The 22840-nt window shown below is 41.3% G+C and overlaps 3 protein-coding genes across 7 annotated transcripts in view; 1 reads left to right on the plus strand and 2 right to left on the minus strand.

Annotated features, from left to right (window-relative positions):
* Window positions 1-23: 23 nt before the first annotated feature.
* Window positions 24-6831, minus strand: tarbp2 (TAR (HIV) RNA binding protein 2). 4 transcript variants are annotated; one of them, XM_029431533.1, is made up of 7 exons: window positions 6719-6831; window positions 4599-4913; window positions 4300-4369; window positions 4012-4129; window positions 3369-3496; window positions 2884-3079; window positions 24-1883 (listed from the first exon to the last, which is right to left on the minus strand). In XM_029431533.1, exons 2-7 carry the CDS (start codon window positions 4901-4903, stop codon window positions 1726-1728), a joined length of 975 nt encoding a protein of 324 aa, XP_029287393.1. In that variant the 5' UTR covers window positions 4904-4913; window positions 6719-6831; the 3' UTR covers window positions 24-1725. The 4 variants fall into 4 exon arrangements, with proteins under 4 accessions (XP_029287393.1, XP_029287391.1, XP_029287389.1 ...); XM_029431531.1 differs by lacking the exon at window positions 6719-6831 and adding an exon at window positions 5992-6111; XM_029431529.1 differs by lacking the exon at window positions 6719-6831 and adding an exon at window positions 5863-5996.
* Window positions 6178-22840, plus strand: part of igsf8 (immunoglobulin superfamily, member 8) — a 44790-nt gene continuing 28127 nt past the window's right edge. The window contains exons 1-2 of the mRNA XM_029431496.1: window positions 6178-6267; window positions 6595-6695. The gene's annotated coding sequence lies outside the window, so the exon portion shown is untranslated. The remainder of the gene's footprint in view (window positions 6268-6594; window positions 6696-22840) is intronic.
* Window positions 14368-17356, minus strand: sp7 (Sp7 transcription factor). 2 transcript variants are annotated; one of them, XM_029431514.1, is made up of 2 exons: window positions 17336-17356; window positions 14368-15717 (listed from the first exon to the last, which is right to left on the minus strand). In XM_029431514.1, exons 1-2 carry the CDS (start codon window positions 17354-17356, stop codon window positions 14368-14370), a joined length of 1371 nt encoding a protein of 456 aa, XP_029287374.1. The 2 variants fall into 2 exon arrangements, with proteins under 2 accessions (XP_029287374.1, XP_029287373.1); XM_029431513.1 differs by having other exon boundaries at window positions 17321-17356.

Below are 22840 nucleotides of genomic sequence, written 5' to 3' on the forward strand. Positions count from 1 at the left end.
AGTTATTACAACAGTTGGCAGTAAAATGTACAAAAGTGTTTTATTGGAAACAAAGTAAATTTCACCAGCTCACATTTTAGTTCATCGTTTCTCTAAAACTGGGAAACATTTTCTACCACCACAACAAAGAAGTCTCATCTCAAATGTATTCATGTCAGCGTAGACGTCAATGGTAACGCACCATAAAAAAACAGCATAAGTTCCTTATTTGAATTATCAGAAAACCATGATGCAGATGTGCCTTTGCAGAGAATGAGGTTAACATCAAACACACCAGTGGGAGGAGGTGTACTGAAACGTGGTCAGCCTGCATTGTGCAAAGGGCATTATCTTGTCAAGTAGTGCAAACCGTTCACTATTTTCAATACTTATTCCAGCTGAGTGCAAGGCAGTATATATCAATACAAATACAGCAAGGTGGGTGGTAATGAGTCCTTACACCGAGACACAGCAAGTAGTTGGAGAAAATCATCAATTTTCACATATTATCACAGGAACCAGTCACATTGACAGAAAAGCAATCACAGGGGTTTAAATACCGGGCAAAATGAGCACAAAAGACATCGAAACTCCACATAACAATATGTGGTTGGTTGGTTTGTCTGGTCTAGGATATTGAAAATCGAAAAGGTAACTAGCTTTATCAGAAGACTCAGTACTTCAGTTATCTTTGTCTTACACTGAAATGGATTTACTCTTCATGCAAAGACTGTGTGCTGAAAGAAGCTAAAGCAGTGATGATTACACTTTACAGTCGTTGGCACATTCAGGAGGAACTGGGACCAATTACTCAAATTTAGTTAGGATGAAATGATCCTCACAATTAAAAAGCACACACAGTACTAGTAGTTTCTCTCTTACTGCTCTGTAAGCGATCAACATAAGCCCAATTTATTTCAAGGAAGTCTATAAAAACAAAAAAAGGGGGCAAAATGTCACATGACAAGGATAATTCATCCATCAAATGAACTGATCTTTTTCACCATTTCTACTTTGGATAGATTAAATTGGATATACAAAATTCAGTTCGTAACATTTTTCTAAATTCTGATCTTAAAGGCCCAACATCAACATCCAACAGTATTTTTAGGGCTCAATTGAATATACAACAAAAGCCACATCCTCTCATAGAAGCTCATCTGAAAACAGGTCAGTCTTCAAAATAATTATCCTCTGATGTTTATTCAGCAGAGTCCTTTTCTCTCCGTGTGTCGGCACATGGCTGGAATTATTTCCTCCATAAATGATCTGGGTTTAAACGAAGCCCCAGTAATTGGGGATTCCATAACCCAATTTCTAGAAACTTTCGCACTTTCTGTTGAATCAGGATTTCTCTGCAGTTATTTGGGAACTCCCTGCATGAGCAACATTCATGATTTCAGACACAGACTTTAAATTTCAGTTTGCTGCGTATGGATGTCGAGCAAAAACAAAAAATGCATTTTAAAATAATTTGGGACAATAATGCAAAAATGTAAAGCAGAGGGGTTCGAGGCTTTGGGCAACTAAATCTTCATTTCCATTAATAAGAACTCCACGTGACCAAAAAAGAAGAAAACAAAAGGTTCCGGGGGTTAATTGGGGGACAGAAAAAGTCTAAATATTTCCACATTTGAGGTAATTCACGTTATTTGAACTTCACAAAAGTGCCTCCGTCTTCAAAAGAGGAATTTTATCCTGGCATCGTGTGGTGGTGAGTTCGAGTCTGTGAGGAGGAAGAGGACATCACTTCCCCCCAGCCATGATTTTGAGGTACTGCAGTGCATTGTGGGCTGCATTGGCTCGAGCTGCATCTGCGCTCAGAGCAAAGCCATGACACACTGTGATTGGCTGTGTGGACAGCTCCACTAGACACTGGCAAAGGCCGCTGAGACTGCGCTCCTCTGAAACAAGAACAGAACAAAAACAAGTCTTTTTTTTAACATTGATTTTGTTTCGGCATTACAAGAAACAGACATTTCCACCATCAATGCTGCTTTAGAAACGTCTCTGGAAGTTAAAAGACATAATTTTCGATGAAGATGATAGTCACGCTCTACATCCCCTTCCCTGATAAGAGCACTAGTGCTGCACTACAGTACATTTACTGCCATTTCACTGACAGATGTTTTCTGATTAGGGATTTCACAGTTTTCTCCTTTTTCATACTCTCATTATCATAAATGTGGCAGTGACTACAGGTATAATGTAATAATAAAGTAACCCAGATACCAGCTGTACTTCAGTTACAGCCTTCACTATACTCCTGATTATTTCATACAAAGTATATTCCCTGTAGAAAATAAGGTAATATAATGTCAGGTATCCATCACAAGTTTTAAAGCTATAAAAAGCTGAGAAAAACATGCAAATGTTTGGTATCAGTACTGGAATTTATTGATCTTTGTTTATTAGATAAATTATATATGAACACAAATGACCCGGTTCAACAAAATCCAGCAAAAATAACAAATAAATATCAGCTTAAAGTGTTGGTCCTTCTGTGAAGTGCAGTCCACAGATAAGATGGTTTGCCAGCACACAACTGTGACAACATGCAGCTGCGGGCTACTTCCTCTTTATCTGATGACAGTCATAGTAACCACACAGCATGCCATTTGTTTGATGACATGCTTCCTTCGATATGTACCGTTAGTGCAGATGGTGTAAACCAGATGTTAAATTAGTAAGAGGCTTCCACACCAACCAAACATATGCACCCTAATGAGGTTTATCAGTGTTAGCTCAACCAAATATATTTACATGCTTCTTACTAACATGCAGACAAGTAGTCAATGATGTCCATACACATTTCTTCTTAACCTTTCAATGTTAAACTTTGTCGTTCTCGGCAGAAGTGAATATCATTTTAATGCATTATAAAGCTACTGTTTATAAACGTACCTAGATCCAGGTAACTGACGTCAAAGCGCTGCTCCATAGAGAGGTCACCAAGCAAAGAGCAGAAGTTGGAGTCAGTGGGCATGCCCAGAGGGTGGCTGCGGAGCTGGAGGATCTTCTCTCCAGCAGAGTTACGTAGAGAGTCCCACGTGCAGCAGAAGCCTTTACTTTTGCCCGTCTCAGCTCTGCTCCCCATGTGCTGCGTGTGCAAGGAAGTTCATAGCAGTTTAAAAACACTATTAAGATTCACGAGTAAGCAAAGGGGCGATGGGATGCATATCTTATGGTATCCTGCGTAACATTTGAAGGACAAACAACTGTGAACGGCAAACATTGTTAAGCACTATGCAATGCAAATACAATGTTTGCATGTTATCCACTGTTGTGCATGCTTTCCTGTAATGTGCCAAATGATTTAACATGCAGGATGTTTTACAAGCTTTTGTCAACTGGTGCACAAAGAAAGTTAATTTCTCTTCGTTTCTCACCATGTTGAACGTGTCCTCTTCGACGTCAGCTTCGTTGACGGTCCTCAGGTCGACGGGGACGTCGTGTATACGCGATAACATCTTGGCTGCTGCGTTTCTCTTTGCTAGCTTCTTGGAGGTTCCACTTCCTGGCGAGGAACAAGAAAATGAGTAATGTTGAATAATGTTGCACAAGTAATGACCACTGATGAGACTGGCTGACTGATATTCACTCAGTAAGATTTTGATAAGCATAAGCAACCGAAGAGTTGACTTGATATAAGCTTGCTCTAATTTAGCAAGCTTGTTAATATTTCTATCTATAAGAGGTGTAAAATAAGAGCTGTAAGCTATGCCAGGGGACTGTCAATGCTCTTGTGATTCATGTGTTGCAAGTATCGGTCAATGAAGGTCAGAAATTGCTCGGCCGCCCTGTGAAAGGCTGCAGATATGATTTTCTTCAATTTCTGCTGTGTTCTATAAGCATTATTTCATTAGCAGCATTAGTGCTTCAATTTTTCATCACTGACGACCAACTTCATGGCATTTTTGTGGACAGTGTACGTGTGAACAAAAATCTAAATCTGTGGATTTGATCTATGAGACAAAACCTCTAAAAACACACACAGAACAATCTCAAAGAACGAAACATTGTGCATTTTACCGATTTCCACAAATCTCTCGACTCTGCAGGTCATGGTGAACTCCTTGCGGTGTGCTGGACCAGACTCTTGGGTGACTGTGTACTCTGGCAAACGCCATCCTTTCTGCACCACCAATTCCTAGCAGAGACGTGCACACACAGATACTTATAAAAAACAAAAAGCATGCAACTATAAAAAGTTATGCAGATGTTGTTCATAACACAAAAGTGGGAGGGACTGACTAAACAACGAACAGTCAAACAGCTAAATAAAACCTTGAACTACAGGAGGTATCTTTGTGTATTCACCTGAAGAGCTCCTACAGGGTTACATTCAGACTGCTGGGAAATGCTTGAAGTCTTCATCTCTGGCTTCGAGCTGTACAGAAGATGACATAAAACAAACTCAGAAGGGGAAGTAATGAAACCACACAGACCTCTATCTTATTCTTGCTCAATTCTTAGATGTATAGAGAATACTGAGATGTTATATCGGCTTACATCAGCTCAATTGACCATGATTCTTTCCCCAAATGTGGCTGTCTATGTATCATTTTAGCTTTAGAGACACATGTAATGAAATGTAAAAAACTCAATAAGAAACTGACCTCTCTCCATCAGTAGACGCGCCAACCCCAGTAAACCCGTCTACTCCAACACTAACTCCAACGGGACCTCCAAGACCTTCCTTGAGCATCTTCAGAGCAGCCTCGGCTGCTTTGTGCTTGGCTGCCTTCTTGCTGGGCCCTTGGCCGGTGCAGGTGATCTCTCCGACGGAGACACGGAACGTGAAGTTGGGCTGGTGGGCCTGTCCCTCGGCCTTCAGCAGGTCATACACTGGGGTCTTGCCTATCCGCGTTCCATACTCCTGCAGCAGACTGATCGGCGTCTTTCCGGGATTCACAGCCAGCATCTGCTCAATACTATTTTTTTTAAAAACAGAGTCAGCATGAGGCCTGTTAAACAACTGTTAATTAATTAACAAAGGACTTTAGAAAATTGTGTCAATCATACCTTTCAAGAAACATTTTGTCGCATGATTGTTTAATTCAGAAATGTGTTCTCGTCCTGATGATTTCAGATTCTTTCTGTTGAATGCTGTCATCACTGCACTGAACTGAGGCTAGTCTAACTGAAGATTCATTCACCCAAATCACAAAGGATTTTGAGATATCCAAGCCAATATAAAACAATTCCTCTTCAAGTCTATCCAGAAACAATGTCCAGCTTACTCAAATCGATAAAACTCACTGAAAGTAACCATAAACTGTAAATCTTAAGCCAATAAACAAGTATAACAAGTATGTTCAGTCGGACCTACATGGTGGCACACACACTCAATGCCAGTTTATTAGGTACACCTACTGTAGCTAAAGCGCATGCAGTCTAATACAACAGTCCTGTAATAAATACTACCTTTATGAGGGCTATAATGTTCAGTTTTTGTGAGGTGCTAATTCAACTGGTCAATTTGGAGGATGCAGTGTGTTGTGCTGAATTGTGTTGTGAGACTAACAGGTGTTAGAATTACTTTTATCAAAACAGGTAGGCTACATAACAAGCACTTGGCTGCTTTAGTTTGAGCTATAAACTATAATCAGAACAGCTTACTGCAATTCATACGGTACTGTGTACACGCAGTAAACGCAGATTGGCAACTTGATCTCTTTCAATCACACATCTGGCACCTTATTTTGAAGCTAGCTTAGTAACGTTTATGTTAACGAAATGTCGGTGTGTTAGCTAGAATTCAAATCAGTAGCTTTGTTGTGGCAGACACTCAGAATATCTGTTAATAAAAAGGATCTATTTATCAGACTGCCCCCCCCCACCCTTCGTTTGCCACTCTGCTATGCTAGCTTAGCGTCACACCTGGAGCACCCGGAGTTTCTCTTCCAGCTGTGCGGTGCTGTCTCGTCGTTCATTCCCTATTTCACGCAGACAGAGCCGATCGGTATCGGATGGTTAATCCCCCCCCCCTCCACCAAAACAGACACTTGCTTTCATTAGACGGTATTTTCCCAGACAGATGATGAAGCAACGACATGTGAAGAGCAGACCCCTCCGCTCCGACAGAATGCAGCGGGCGGGTACTTCAGGTGCACAAATATGACGTATGACGGAAACCCACGAAACTGGAATTCTCATTGGTCCGTTGATGCTTTGGGTTGGCTCGTTTTGGATACCGGAAGACACCGACATGGTTGTAGTTTTTCATGGATACTAGTATGCGAGGCTAAAGTTAAAAATACCCTTGTTTCATCACAACAGAAACAGGTGAATAGTCACTTAGACTAAACATATGGGAGAATTTAGTTTGCAGTGTAAGATTTTTTTTTTAAACATTTAATTAAAAGTAAAAGTCGTCCATTTAAAAATGAGCATAAAGTAGAACCAAGTTATAATCATGAATGTATTAAACATCCATTATAGCATGCACGTACCTAGCCATTACAGCTAAATTAACTTAATGAATGTAAAGACAGTACCAAAGGAAAACATATTTTGGCAAATGATACCCTTCACGGTTATATATTATTAAGTCAGTGCTGAATTCCAAACAAAACAAACGTACTTTCTGCGTATAACGTTATTTATTTCCAGCTAACGTTAGCTAGCCACCAAGCTAGCTGATACATCTTCAAACGGCTGCTGTCAAGACAACTGCGTTGGATGAAAAAGTACCAGAAGTTGGAAGTATTCAAGTAAGTACCAGTACCAACTGTACCTGAGTAAATGTTAGTTGTTTCTGCATCGTTTTGTTCTGCGTGTGATCAAGTACATATACCATAATTGCTAATGTTTTCTGCGGGTTGAGCTGGACGGTTCTCTTAATTGTAGGCTACAGCGATGAAAGAGCATTTGTTTGGGTCGACAACTTTCTGCATTCTGACTCTCAGTGAAATAATTTGTTCTAACTAAAAAGCACCAGAAGAGGGCGACAGTCAGTCACTGGTCCCCCATCTGACAAACTTCTCTGTAGGGGCCAACGTGAACGTTAGTACTTTGGGCACCTGTCATCTCGACTCTGGACTAACACAGGAACATTTCATAACTTTTAGTTTTCTGATCATCATAAAGTTAATAATAAGGGTTTGGACCCAGACTAGCTGTGGCAGTGTCTTCTAAAAAGAACAAAGATAATCCTCTCTATAATACCACATTTATACAGCTCCTTTTATAAAACAAAGATATAACAAATGTGTCTTACATGCCAAACATCAAGATGATGATAATATGATATATTTTTTTGCAATAAAATTAAATAGAAAGCTCCAGGTCTCATCAACAGTCTAGTCAAGGCGGTGCAACACAGTGTACAAACAAAATAATACACAATAAAATAAGAATATGCATAAGTAAGAATCTGTTGAAAAGTCAACAGGCCTGCATAGCCTACAAGGCGTGACCACACTTTCCACTTTAGTGTGTGTGTGTGTTGTGTGTTGTGTGTTGTGTGTTGTGTGTGGAGGAGTTGGAATGTTGCATTTATTCTTAGTATAAATAGAAAAAGCTTGAGGACAGACAACTTTAATTTTGGTGGAGTTTCTTTGCTTATTTTGGATCCCTTTGCCTTGGTGAATACACCAAGAGCAGTCGTGTAGGCCCTTAAAATCCTTTTGACCCAAAGTTCAGAACCTCCTGCCCAACTAATATAGCAGCACTTCCATAAAATATTTCCGTACATTTTCCACCTTTCCTTCATTTCCTTTTATTTCTGTGGCTCAACAATTAATCCCATGATGGTTTCCTCGTAAACCCTTGATGGCCGCCGTTGAAATAGAGCTTGTATTCGATGGCTTCATTCATTGTCAGTGTGGATACGCACATTTTGCCAAGTGTAACACAAAGTGAACCGGTCATGACAATGAGTAAAGTTGTCTTCCATTTGAACTCCCTACAATGAAAGCACCATGATTTATCTGTGACCAGAGTTACCCCTCCTACTCATTATCCATACACTGAGCGTTAACTCGCCTTGCTCACTGGGCCTTTGATTTGTCAGTTGAACGTCCAAAGTTATTGACCTATAACGTGATAATCTAAGTGTTTTTATTGAGCTTGTGGTTGAATGAGCTCAGAAATGAATACAGTCTTAGCAGTTACAGTACATCCACAATGTATGCACACACTCACACACACACACACACACACATCCACAAACACACTTTCCTTTTCCCTGTCTTGGCCTGGCGCATTAGTCTGTGTGGTTCTTTGGTTGCCAAAATCATCAGTAGATATCTTCAAGCATGGAGCTGTATGAATGCTCTTTTTCCCTCCTTCCACAATATGATGTGTTTCCTTTTTTGTGTGTGTTTTGATCCCTCTCTTGCGGCCAAGCTGTGCTGTGGTAAGGCGCGGGTTCGAGTGGCGCTCCTGTGTTATTTTTGGCAGCAGCAGTGGTTGGTGGCTGTTTGAGGAGAGAGGAGACAGAAGGGGGGATCGCATGAAGCCCAAAAACCAAGGATGTTTAAAGGATTTCTGTCTGAAGGAATTGCTTTGTAATGATCAGAAAGTCATTATGGATGTGTGTATGTGTGTGTGCAACCATGCATGAACACACGCACACAGAAAGAGACTGGCATGCACATTCGTTCATTTATCACTTCACAAACACCTCATATACACGTTCTCATTCACAGACCACACACTCCGAGTTGCTAAATTGCTTAACATGTGAAATGCTTAGTTTTTTATAGAATCGACACCATCCTACACTCCAATCTACCAACGCGTTTTAAATGTTTGGCCTTATTTACTTTTCGCAGTCACTCTGTTCCCGTCACATCACGTGGGAACTATTTCTTGTTTTGTCAAACACTTTGGTAATGCTCTCTCTACTCTGTGGGAGTCAGTCCGAGACATGCCGCCCGCTCAGGCAACATGCAGTGTCAGACATTTACGCTCCTCCCTCTATATGCTTCTGAAAACACCATTTGAAAAAGATTTTCTCCAACTCTATTCTTGGCCACAGATCAAGAGAACGTTATTACTCTACTTTATTTATTTATATATTGTGGCGGTAATGTGTGTGAACGTATGTGTGTATGTATGTAGGCCTGTGTGTGTGTGTGTGTGTGTGGGGTTGGGGAGGGGGGGGCTGAGTGATATGTAATTGTGTATGTATGTGTGTTAACCCACAAAGATATTTCAATTTCTTCAGAATATTAAATAAACATGCAGCAGCAGCTTCAGTGAAGAGCTGCCTGCCAGTGGGTTTTAGGTTGGATGGGTGGCGGTGCTGGTGGTGAAGGGGGAGAGGGGGTTTGTGGCCGTGGCTCTGGGGGGGTGAGGCAGCTCATGGTCAGGGCCCCCGCCGGACACACTGGCGCCTCGCGCTGGAGGACTTCTGAACCACCACACTCCTCCACCAAAACCCTGCCAACCCTGGTTCCCTGCTCCCGCTTCCAACCCAGATCACTCCGTTCTCTTTCTGCATTTTGACTCTCTCTCTCTCTCTCTCTCTGTCTCTTAGTGTCTCTCTCTCTTCTCCCTCCTTCCTTTCTGACTCTTTTTCCTTCTACAGTTTCCTCACTCAGTTGATCCCAATCCAGATTCATTTGCTATTTGGCCGCCTTCTCTTTTCTTACTTACCGCTGTACTTTTTGTGGCAGGTCTATTTGATTGTGTTTTCTCTACCTTTTTCTCCTGAGGGCTTTTTTTGTGGGTTTTTTTTTTTTTTACAAATCCACCACTCCTACAAATCCACCACTGTCTCTCTTAAATCCCTTCACTTAAAATGTCGCAAGGAAGTATTTAGTGGCTTGAAAAAGGCAAACAAGAATGGTTTGGGCTGTACGTTAGTCAGAATACCATGATACCATCAAGATAGTAAGCATTTTCAAAAAGAAAAGAACAGTTTATGAGTGCTCTAGATGTTTGTAAGGGAATTAGGTTACAATTTGCCATCAAGTGTTTTTCCAACCATCTCCAAGTGATATATAGCTGTTCCTCTTGTCAATGAAAAAAACAACGTTCCATTGTGGTCACAATGAAGTGAACTACGCCAGCTTTACTGCATGTGCGCTCATTAAAGATCCCCTTAAGTGACCTTGAATCTGAAAACGGCGATCATCTGAAAACGTCTGAAGACAAATGATCATTTGTTGTCACGATTAGTAAATGTTCATTAAGGTGACATGATGAGAAATACTTTTGATCAAAGAGCCAACGCATGGTCTTTATTCAAGCCTTATGGGCAAATGTGGTTATTTAACAAAATGACTAACTGCACCTAGTGCTGCGTATAATTGAATTATGGATGTCAAACATCTTAAGTAGAGTGGATATGTCTTTACGTGTCACACATGCAATTTTCTTAACTTCATTTTCCCCTGGAAGCAATTTGTTATCCGGAGGCCATTAAATGGGAAGCATATTATCTTTTTAAAGGGGCACATAGTCACCCACAACCCTCCCACAGTTCCTATAAACAAAATGGCCTCATTTAGTGCCGCATTTGGACCATCGGGCAGTAAGGGAGGACTCCCTTTAAACTTTAAAGGCAGTTCAGGGCTCGAAAAAGGGCTGCGCCATTGTTTGATTAGAGCTGGAAATATGAAAAGCACTCAAGTTTGATGATGCAAGCCACACAGACTGCTGTTTGATCTGTCCAAAGTGAGAGGGTGGTCTAACCTCCATCAACAGTGTAATAATGACTCGTGAGGAGAGATCGGAAGCCGTGCTGCAAGATGCAAGATTGTTGCATCAGCTGGACTTAAATTCATGTCGCCACAATATGTACTGAGTTCACTGCATTCATGAAGACACTTAATCACTGAGACATCTTGTGTACTTTCCTGTTTCTTTTTCTGACGTATGTAAATGATGGCTCATAATGATAAGCGAGGTAGACATAAAGTACATCTGCATGGTAGCCTGACCTTTTTACCTCTTGCCCTCTCTTATCTCTTGTGTTTTCCCCTCCAACCCGTTTTATTTAGCTTGACCTCTCCTCCTCTTCAGGTCACGTTATGGTTCATCAGGTCAGTTTACCTTTCCCCTTTGTAAAAAAAAAAAAAAAAAAAAGCTTATCTTGTTTTTACTTATAGCCTGACTGCTGAGCCTCTGGGCGTGCTGACATTCTCCCCCCCCCCCACTCTGCCACAGAGACCCAGTCACACCTGCAGACACCTGTGCTTTTGTCCTGCTTCATGCCTCCCACAAACCCCGCCCTGCACTCCCCGTAGCCTGTGGCTATGTCGGAGCACAGTCCCATTGTTTTACTTGACTATTCAGTTAGCACCAGATAATAACGGAGAAGAGAGGATTCATTAGCATTTTCTTCAACACATCCTGATGAGTTGTTCTCGCCCATCTGCAATCTCAGAAAGTTGAAACTCCCCCGAGTAACTCATTAAGCGTAAGAGTTTATGTGTCATCAAGTCTTATGGCTAAACTAAACACTGCTTGAGCCAATGTTTTAAAATTGCTTCTTCGTGTTAGTTAGGTCGGAAATGGGCTGTGTGATGGCTTTAACTTGTGTGTCTGGGATCCTGTGGAGTAACGTGTGTAGTCCTAACAAGTCTGTGTGTTGCAGTGATTTCTGTTCACAGGGGCACGAGTGGGCAAACCATATGGAACAGATTGTCCAGCTTCTTCTTTTGCCCCTATGTGTCACTGCATGTATATTTTTCTTTTTACGACCTTATTTGAAGCAACTCTTAATGTTTCCTGGCTTTCTAAATAAAAGAAGTAAAAATAAAGTTAAGGCTACAGTATGCCACCACCACTGCTGAGGGAGTGTATTTTAAAAAGGCAGAAAATACCAGTAGCAGCAGAGGTTTTAAAAGCCACTGACCGTCTTCTTAACCCCCCACCCTCACCCTGACACACCCTACCCATACCCCATTCCCCCTGTTTGCCTTTTATGTTGTGGACTCGACCGTGCGCCCACTTCAGACCACCATAAACATGTCGGTCCCTGATGACAGAGTCGGCCTTGGGACGTTTTATATAAATTGACCTCAACTACAGCTCATTAGAAGCCTTAAATTGGAACCATGCAGCCTGGGAAGTGTAAATGTTACAACAGGAGAGTCAGTAGCTTCAGGGGGGTTCCAGCGCTACAGGTCTTCACTTCTGTGATAAAACTCTTTATTTGTATATTTTAAAAAGATGTTTGTTTTTAATGAGCAAAATCTTGTAGTTTCATAGTGTCGGGGAAAAGGATTATATTATTATTATTTAGGAAATAGTTGTATCTGTTTCATCCATCACCTGTTATCCACTTTTGTTATTAACATGTTAGAATGGGTCGTACACCCACCTGAAGTAGTTGTATTATTAGCAATATAACCTGAAATGATCTGACTGCACAGAAAGACACACAAGCTCCACTTGTCGTGACTTTAACTCTTTAACTTTAATGTGATCTTGAGTGACAGCACGGTCACACATTTGAGATTCTTTGAGAGTAGAATATACTTGATGATCAGCTCAGCTTCTCCTCTGCTTTTGTATCTCAACATCACGTCTTTCGTCCCGCATCCTGCCTTAATTGGGGTCCTTTGTTTGACCGCCTCCCTCAATAAACAATACAACCACAGCTCCCTTGTCCTAATACCCTCTTCTCCTCTCTCCTGACTCTGCTGGAGCATCGCTCTCAGTAATTACCCCTCTCGAGCTGGAGAGTGGAGTAATTGTCTTGAGTGTAACTACAGTGGCTCTCTGAAAGGGGTCATTGTGTGGACTTAAGACTTCACTTCAGTGGACGGCCTTTGTTTGTGCTGCGAAAGATAATGAAAGTATTTGGTTGGCCATGGTGAGGTGGAAATATAGTAAGATATGAAAAGAACGACAGTGAGTGGGGAGAGGAGGGGGTGAGGTGAGGTGTGGAGGAGTGACCCTCAGGCTCAAGGAGAGACTCCTTTTAATTCTTTTTTTTTTTACATTTTAAAACACTTTTACATACGAATAACACCAGCAGAGAAAATGCTTTTTAAAATTTCTTTACTTTTGAAAGCACCAAAAATTGTCATGATTTCACTCCACAACTTTTACAACATGTTCACCTTTACGAGGTTTAATGCTTTATCACTATTTACGGTATCTTATACACTCATTTCACAACAAGTCAGCAAACAGTGGTAGTTCAATTTAACAATGAGCAAAATTATGAACGAAAAATTAAGTTTCATGTTTATATTTCTTTATACTGATGCAACATAGGGATCTTTTTCATTGTGGAAAGTTACACAAAATATAGAAAATACATAAAAAAGTAGAAAAATAACACACCTAACAATATCTATATATTGTTGTAAATATATAGTATGTACAAACAAGGAAAAATCCCTTATTAATCATTACCTTGCCAGGTGTGGAAGATTTCACAATTAAAAGATTATATAGAAATAGTTTACACACTAACTTCAAGATCTATAAATAAATCTTTAAAAACATAACCCCAAACTCCATGTTATAACTAATAAATAAGAAAAAAAGTCTTAATTTAATGCATTTTCTTCTCTTTTTGGCCAGCGTTAACCATCTTGCGTTTATTCAGGCGTTATATTTCCTGCGTGGTGCAGGATAAAATAATCTTCCATGTGTATAATTTAAGACATAAATTAGATTATTTATGTAAATATGAAATTAAATTAGACAAAGTATGTAGCAAACGGCAAACAAAAGTGAAATACAAAACCTTTTACATCAAAATGTCTTGGGTAGCAAGAAGAACAAGAAGTAAAACTGTTCATTGATTGTTTCAAGAATAATGAATAAGTATCAAAGTACAGCTGTAAATCCGATTTTTCCCTCGGCATGCAATGCTCCATCAGCTCCATCATCCTAACCATAAGTCTCCTTCTAAAACTACTTTCCTTTTGCGGCTTCAGAGCTCTTTTCCTTCTGCTTTTGCAGATTAAATTTCCCTAGTGGTTTGTCTCATTTGAAAGGCAGAAAATGTGTGCATGAGTGTGTTTACTTGTATCTATATATATATATATGTGTGTGTGTGTGTGTGTGTGTGTGTGGTGTGTGTGTGTGCATTATATATGCTGGCATTTGCTCATAGCTATTCCTGTGCTTTTGTATGTGCACGTACGTATGTTATATTAGTTTCCATGTACATCATGACTTGGTTTCTTAAATCTGTGTGTACTTGTGTCTGCCTGCATACATTTGTGCGTTGGTGTATGTTTGCAGGCTTGCTTATATTTGTGTGAGTTTGCTCCAGAGAAAATGAAGTGATTGCTACCTGCAACATGCTCAGTCATTTATCATATCAAGTCTTTTCAAACATGGTCTGATATCCTTTGTATGTCTTGAAACAAGATGCTGTCTTTTTTCTTATTTTAAAGGTGAATCTTTTTTCCACCATGAAAGAAAAACACACCATGTCTCAAATATTGGATCGAAGAGTTAATGACATCAGATCTCCAACAGTCCACTGCTGTTCTCCACTCCATTAGGTGTGCCAGTCTTCTCATCTCCGTTGGTGATTTGGTCAGCGACAGGATTGGCGGGTACTGCGCTGGTGTTGAGCTCTGTGGTGTCCTCGCTCCGAGGATCTGTCTCTCCCTCCACAGCTGTAGCCTTTCCCTGCATTGCAGAATCCGCATGGGTCTTCTGGTGCTTGGAGAGGTGGTCGCTGCGTGTGAAGCGCTTGTTGCACAGTAGACAGGTGAACTTCTTCTCTCGCGTGTGGGTGCGAACGTGCCTCTCCAGTTCGTCCGAGCGGGTGAAACGCTTCCCGCAGAACAGCCAGTTGCAAACAAAGGGCCGCTCCCCAGTGTGCCAGCGTAAGTGGGCTTTAAGGTGGGAGGCTTTGCCGTAGACTTTCCCACAGCCTGGGATGTGGCAGCTGTGAACAGGCTTCTTCCTCAGGGATGCCGCAGAGGCCCCGAGCCTCTCCAGCTCCTGGCAGTTGGGGCAGTCACATGAGGACCTGGTTGGTGCACCTCCTCCACTGTAGCCCCCTGATCCTCTCGCAGGCTTTAGGCCCATGGGATTCTCCATCAGCCCTGCACTTTGCACAGGCTTGGGCTTGTACATGTCCTGGGGCAGCATGTGCTGAGAGGGCTGGAGGAGGTGTGAGGAGGAGCCCAGTCCCACAGAAGGGTAAGGAGCTGTGTTGAGTGGTGTAAAGTCGGTGCTGTAACTGGACAACTGAGGGCTAAGGGAGGCCTGGGGCGCCACAGGCTGCAGGGAGGCCTGGAGACCTCCGTCCGCCTGGGGCTGGGTTGATGACAGCCAGTTGGAGTTGGGGTGGACATCCCACCAGGAGGACGTGGCATTATTTGGAGCAGCAGTAATGCCAGGGTGGACACCGGTTTTATACCAGGAGCCATAGGGGTGTGTCATATCCAGAGAGGTATAGACGCTGGTGAGGCAGTCGACCGTAGCGTGGGCCTTGGACACTAAAAGAGACGGATCCTGGGAAATGGAGGTTTGGAAGGAGTGGGAGAAGGGGTTATATTCTGTAGCGTAGCCTCCGGCTGAAGGAGGGGGGCTTCCAGTGGGGGTAAGCAGCCCGCCACCTCCTCCTCCTCCAGCTGTGGTGAAGGAGCCAGTGTAGGAGTCTGCCAGGCCGCTGCCGTCTGCGGTGCGCCCGTTCTTAGCTGTCTGAAGGTCAGAGGTCATTATGTAGGACTTCTTTAGTGGAGTAGCGCTGCCGATCTTACCGGGTGTAGCCGAATCCCTGATGGGGCTTGTGCTGCCGAACTTGTTACAGGTAGCAGTTAACATAGCCAGAGGACTGGAGCCATAGCGTGCGTCTTCCTGGGGAGGAGGAGACAAGGGAGAACATGAGACTGTCTTTCGGCAGGAAATGGCTGCTTGCTGCTGCTGCTTCTGTCAGTGTCAACTCTAATAAAAAACTTATGTCAGACGGCCACCGCTGGCTCTTCCTGCTCCCTCCGTTTTCAAAGTGGTCAGGGCAATTTCAAGCAGCGAATGTTTATGCTCGTGCAGGTTCTGCTCTGCTCAGCAAAGGAGGAATTCCCTTACTCTTTTGTTTCACGTCAACCCCTTTCTACATGCTATTCTCATGTTCGCTTTAAACTTGTTCCACCTGTGCGAACGCATCCAACATACATAAACACACATTGTGTAATCGTGTATAGGCGTTCTATTAAATGAACTGTAACTGTGTCATTCCTAGCAGACACAGATATGGCCATGAGGACAAGTTAATGGAACATAGTGTAACAACTGTCCCGCCTATTGTTCTGCTTAATCTTCTTAGAAAATGTCTGTTTATGACTTGTTACGTAAGCATTCAGAATTTTCATTGGGCCTTTAAGAAAACAAAACATGTTCCACTTTTTAAGTAAAGTCTTGACTGAAACTCACTACCAAATAAATTCCACCTTACCTAAATATTGTATATAATCGTCCCTTTTCGAGTATTTTGCTTTTCCATGTGGAAGGTAACTAAACACCACAGCACAACATATCAGCTTTCTATTGCTACCACACACTGTACATGTGGATATAGCCTAACTAATAATAATCCCTATAATATTTCCATAGAACTTTACAGAGTTTCTTCACTATGTAATGTGGAGTTTACTGGTGTTATTGTACCTGAAATTGCAATTGACCTGCGGTGGTGTAAATTTAAGACTATTGTGATACTCGTATGGAATAAATATGTTGTGAAGTTGTCTTTTTCAGTGTAGGCGCGCTACATCTCTTTTGTAATCCTGGCCTATAACTTTAAATAAGTGCGACTAGAATATTATCATCTTTAAAACGTCTTTCCCTTCAGACTGACTGTTCATTCAGAGGTGATTAGTGGTTATCTCCTTCTCTTCCAACCAACCCCTGGGCCAGCCCAGTTTTTAGGTTAATTATGTTTCATCCCAGACCTTTAGTCTTTTACTGCTCCTAAAATCCCTGCTGTGCTCTAAAAGTCTTGCTCCATCCACTGACAACTGCGCAGCTTCTCGTGGCCATGTGAGATAACTTGTTATTCAATTATCTTTATGATTTGCTATGTGCTCTGGATATACGAGTGAAGCCTTCTGCCTAGAGGGAATGTAAATGCAAAGTTGAGCAGAGATTAAAATGTGAGTTGTAAAGTTTTATGAAACTGCCAGCAGCTCACCCTTAAGTTGCTTTAAATCACCTACCATCAAGAGCTAAGATCTTTCTTCAGTAATGCATGTTATGATTTTCATAATCCTGTTATGTCACAGATTTATATTCAGTCATATATTATTCTTCAGATACCCTTACACCAAACTGGGCTATAGGTTTCCTCACTCCAACGTGCAACTGCTTGACTTTGACATAAAGTTAGAATTTCAACAGCATTTCGATCTTAAAAGTTGAGTTTGTATTAAAAGAAGAAGAAGAAGAAGAAGAAAAATCTACTTACAATTACATTCCCTACCTCCAGAATAGATGCGGCCATCCCTGAGAAACAAAATCCTAAGGAAGCTGAAGGGAGAGGGAGAAGCGCAGCTCAGAGTCCCAGGACAGTTTGAAAGAAGTTGAGCACTCACGCGGGGAAGTGTTTTGAGGCACGGGGAGCCCGCCCCCTAATTACAGGCTATGGGCTCTTTGAAGATTCGCTAAGAGGCAATAAAAACCCAGAGATGGAGGAAACTGGATGGAGATTGGTGGATAGAAAGAGGACATCCCACCTCCCCAAACGGAGAGTGTCGAATCATTTTTCAAGACAAATGCATGAATGGGTTACTCATCAATCACCATGTGGACATTATTTTAGTTTCACTGGCATTATTTTTTCCACTGGGATTAGTCCAGTGGAGTCTGAGGGGAAAGACTACAGTTTAACATCATCTCACGGAGAATTATCTTTCCGGATAACAGATTTAGACACGCTGTAAATTGTATTCATGCTGTTAGAGACATTACTATAGGAGCTCTGTAAATAAGAAGTGAAAAACCGACTAGAGCTCTTTTAGTTCCTGAGAGAGGAAGAATAACAAAAGAACATGTAGCCTTGGCCTGCGCCACATAAAAAAAAAAAAAGAAAATTACGCAGACCGAGTCTGTGGTTTCCATCCGACATTTTATTATTCTGGTTTCAACCTTCTCTCTGTTTCCAATATTCTTAAATGCAGTTAACTGCCTTTTTAGACATTAACTGTGATGGTTAAAGAGGCTGAACTGCAGAGACAAGCGAGCAGGAAAGGATCAAGTCATTAAATAAAATAAAGAAGAGATTATCACATCAAATAAAATGAATTCAAACGGCGAATTCACGAGGGAGGGGGCAGGGGGGGCTCGTAAAGATTGTTTCCCTTAAGTAAGAAGTTTGATGAAAAGAGAAAGAAATTGAACAGGAAAGATGACAGAAAGTTTGAAAATGGAAAGAATATAAAGTCTTTCCAAAGACGGTTACAAAGTGCTATATTTCAAAACTGTCCAAATAACTTTCTGTCATTATTTATTTTCGAGTCTGGGATTTAAATCTTTCAGAGGAAAATCTGGAAATATGTATTGGCCTTATTTTGGTGACTTACCAATTTAAAATGTATATTGTCCCCAAACTGCATGGAAGCTAATGGAAGTGCCTTTTAATCTAAATGTAAACCCTTTTAAAAACAATCACAACTTCATACAAATTAATTAAAACACTTTACAGAGGTTTATTTATCTTTTATTTTTATTTTAGATAAAAAATTATAAAAAAAGTTTGTGTCTGACACGTACATTGCATACATTTAAATATATCTAATATTCTCATCCCGTGATAGGAGTATATCAGTTACAGAAATGTAGCCCGTAAAATGCCTTAATTTTAAAGAACTTTATTTCCATACACTGTAACACCAGCGTCACAATGCTTTCATGGTAACGTTAAAAACCATAATCTGTTTACAGAAAAGTATGTTTTTATTTATAGGTTCAAAGCAATCTTATTTGTTAAACTGTGTTATAAACTGAAGATACATTTCAATAGATAGAATATATTTTGTCTGTGAGGTTTTTATTTAAAAGGCATTTTTAGAATTTAATTTATTGGTTGAAAAAGTCCAAAACTCAACTTTCAGTCTCGGGTGAGACGGATTCTCAGCGCCTTTTTGTGGGCGTCTCGTTTTCTGAAGGAGAGCACAGAAGATTAAAATTGTTGTCAAAAATAAACATATAATTTCTGTCCTTATTTTCTCCTCAATTACAGGGCTTGGTCAGAGCTGGGCTTGTCGTTCTGGAGAGTCTGGCCCTCACATGAACACAGCAGGCTATATTTGGCAGTCTGCTCTCCAACTGACCTTCATCGCTTTATTTTCTTATTTCAGAAGGGGTGTGAGCTGAAGAACAAAGGCTGCTACATGCAGCAGTTTACACTGTCACACACTCCTACAGGATTGTGCTCGCATTCATATAAACCTATAAATCTCACCTGTCTGTCTATCTGACTGTCTGACTGTCTGTACTGTCTGTCTGTCTGTCTGTCTGTCTGTCTGTCTGACTGTCCGTCTATGTTATCTACCTATCTACATCCAGATGCATTGTGCTATACGTGGCAATCTTTTCACACTTTCTTAGGCATTTCCCTCCCCTCTCATTTGACACATGGTGTGTTACTGGTGTAAATCTTTAAGTGAAGTGTTCCTTTTCTTCTTAGCGTTCATTAATGCTTTATGTTTTACATTTAGGTGAAATGAGAGGGGAGGTATAAAGCTCTTAGACTGCCGCAAAAGTGGTCTCCAATGGATTGCTTTTTCTCATTTTTACAAGACTTGTAGTAATCTAAGACTTTGGCGTGCTCCCATTTACAGTTCTCTTCAAAAGAGAGCAAGTGAGATCTATAATTAGAGAATGCGTTAAGCTCTTAACAGCCTCTTCAAAAAGCTTTCTCTGCTCTATTTACTATTTTCTGCTCAGTGTGGTTTAGACCTTTGGGTAGGTACATTAGGCACTGCAGGCTTGATGAACCTCGGGGCGTTGGGTGGGCATGATTATGTTCCCCAGGGCTGATTATATGTTTGGCATAGATAGTTATTGTCCATATGACAGCTATCAGTTGTATTAGTAGTTCCAGGTTTTTGTAGTGTTGCTAGCTCATTAGCCCCGAGCCCGTTTGAATGCAACAAGTGGCATGTGATGGCTGAATTAACACAAATCATTTTTATAAACTTCATAGTCGATTTCGATGCTTTCTAGTTGATTCTTGGTCTAACTATGATGACATGGCTTTCAGAGGATTCTGGGTAAACATCTCAGATATCTGAACTGTATCTCAGTGCTCAGTTTGATAGTTAGTGAGTGGTCTTTACGGACTTGCTTCTGAATAAGCTTCAATGCCTACACAATGACCCCGTTTGTCAGTACGCAGGCATGTTCTCTGATATGGGACTGTTTGAACCTTGGCTACACCTGACACCACTTACCTAATTCCCCTTTGGCAATATGAATAAGCAAAAACAAAAAGCAGGAAGCAATAAGTCTCTCTCCATCATATTTACCAGTGGTCAACTTTCCCGCGCAAGCCTTCACACTGGCAGAGATTCTTCTTCTGGTTGCTCAGCTCTATAGAAAATTAAACCTCTCCTAGAAAACAAGTTGTATTGAAGTGATGGCCGTGAGCGTGCAGTTCGTTTGCCTACAGAGTAAACAAACTCCTTGTCTCAACATATAGTTCACCTTTTGCTGTTGTCCTCACAGGAAAGGAAAAACTTTGTGGTGAGAGTTTAAGTGGCGTCAGTTCTTGTGTGCCAAACGCTCAAGCGTGTGAAAGGGAATAAAGAAGACAAAGGAGATGAAGAATGTGAAGGCAGATGCCTGATATCAACCCTAGCGATGAATGCTTGGTCAGATTCTTGTTTAGTTCTTTGATCAGAAATATCCTGATACAACCGTCACTGCTTTGTGTCGGGAAAGCAGTTTTGATTATTCTGTGATTTTAGTATTGGTATCAAAACTCAGATATTACAATGGCACCAGTATCAGAACATATCAAACAATATCCAGTCCTACCTGTTACTGTAAATGACTGTGTGTTTTGAGTATTTCTACTAAAGTGTGCTTCACAACTGGTGAGAAACAAGACACCTGTGTGGCAGCTTACATTCAAAAGTCACACAGAAAACAAGAGAAAAGTCATTTCACTTGACTTTGTTTCTGTTTTTTGTTTTTTTATTTCAGATTTCCCCGCCTAAAGCAATCTAGTTTTAACTCTTTCCCTCTTAGCCGTTCAAAATCCTGGTGTCGTAAGTATCTCAGTTAAGTTTACAGCAAAATATAGTGAGTTATAAGAGTTACTTTACTTCTAAAGTAAGTGAAATATCCGCACTAACATGAGTAGGAATTTACAGAAGTCTTTCAAGCACTGCAGGCATGCAAGTCCTCCCATTGGCTTTGTTTTGTACACTTTAGTACAAGCAAGTTCATCCAGCAGGCATCTTTCTTGAAATAGTAGTGAAAGATTTGCCAGGTTGTCTCGGTGGTAACACGAAAGCACAGCAGCAGTACAAACAAGCATGAAACAAAGCTGTGGGACTCCTCAGATGTTAGGCCATGTCTATACATTGGCTTTTAATGCATCCTTCTTTTGGGGGGTGAATGGCCTTCTGTTTTCTACATTGCTATTAAATTGGTCTCTTGGTATCATTAGGCCATTACGGCAACCAAGTAAGTGTGTATAATGGTGGATCAATGGAATATCTCGCCATAATGCATTTCCCTTGACATTCCCCTCTGGGCTGCAACCCTCAGAAAATTAACAATGTTAATAATACTGCGACGGAGGGGGAAAATTGAAATGATTAGATGTGTTTTACTTCGCTGCTGATGGAAATGTGGTGAGAGGGAATCAGGGTCAGGGATAGACTTGCCTTGCAGCATGACTCCGTGCTATTTTTCCAGGCTGTGTGGTCAAAGATTCAGAGAGCTTGTCAACGGAAAATGAGAGAGCGAGAGAAGTGGGGGAGAAGAGAGAAAGAGGGGGACGTATAGAAGTCAGAAAGAGAGAAAGAGACAGGGTGGTGGGTTATACAACGCACCGGTGACTATCATGTTCATTTGCACTGCTGCTGATGCCGCTGATTGTGGCATCACAATGTTAGTCACTTCTGCCTTTTTGAGTCGGACATGAAAAGACATGACAACATGCTTTTAATAAAATGACCGGCCCAGCTCGAGTGGTCTGTCTCGACTTTGGGGCATGTTGGTGGTTTTGAGTAATTCAACCACCAACAGGCTGCATTTCAACCAGTGGACAGAACATATTCAGTCACCAGACAAGTTGGTAATCACATGTAGCAATGAGGAGAAAGTAATCTTTTCCCTATATAAATGCTAATGCAAAGAAGCTAAATGCTTCCTGCTGCGTAGTACTTTGAATATTGTTTTTAAGAACAACATCATTTCAGTCTCACATCGCCAACCCCCAGCATAGTTCATTCCCGTCCCGCTGTGATGTCTCAGTGACCACACATGTCAGAAAGAGGCCCACAATGCACTGGGGAAACATTAATTGCTTTCTTCTATGAAGAATATTTTACTGTTTGTGGAATGCCAGTTAGTTATTATCCCACTTTAGAATCAGAGATGTTGCTGTGCAGGGTATTACATGCAAGTATCAGCTCTAGAGACACAGAAGTCCATCTACTCCCAAACAACTCCCAGTCCGCCGCCTTCTTGCTGTATACAAGCCGACATCTGGCCTGTAATCTCCCCGTCTGTCGAGGAGACCTGCGGCCACCTAATGACCCCGACAGGCGTCATGCATGCAATTGCTCAGGATGGCGCAATGACAGTCTCTTTCAATATCTCTTTATACATACTTTGTGAAATGAGAGGGACTTTGAGGAGTACTACGCGTTTCACTGGACACTGTGGGTTGACTGGGAAGCGACATACATGCAGTGTGTCATCATATCTATACTGATACGCTGTTCACACTAGGATTTAATTTAAACTGATT

This window comes from Cottoperca gobio, chromosome 5 (genome assembly GCF_900634415.1).
Source record: "Cottoperca gobio chromosome 5, fCotGob3.1, whole genome shotgun sequence".
NCBI lineage: Eukaryota > Metazoa > Chordata > Actinopteri > Perciformes > Bovichtidae > Cottoperca > Cottoperca gobio.

Bases quoted from the DNA above. Each gene is read 5' to 3' on its own strand.
- sp7 (XM_029431513.1), bottom strand. From the start codon at position 17,356: ATGGCCGCATCTATTCTGGAGGTAGGGAATGTAATT. The intron at 15,718-17,320 runs GTAAGTAGATTT...CCTCCTCCCCAG, and splicing joins TGGAGGTAGGGAATGTAATT to GAAGACGCACGCTATGGCTC.
- tarbp2 (XM_029431529.1), bottom strand. From the start codon at position 5,915: ATGAACGACGAGACAGCACCGCACAGCTGGAAGAGAAACTCCGGGTGC. The intron at 4,130-4,299 runs GTGAATACACAA...CGTCTCTGCTAG, and splicing joins ACCCTGTAGGAGCTCTTCAG to GAATTGGTGGTGCAGAAAGG. The intron at 3,080-3,368 runs GTGAGAAACGAA...TTGCACACGCAG, and splicing joins AAGAGGACACGTTCAACATG to CACATGGGGAGCAGAGCTGA.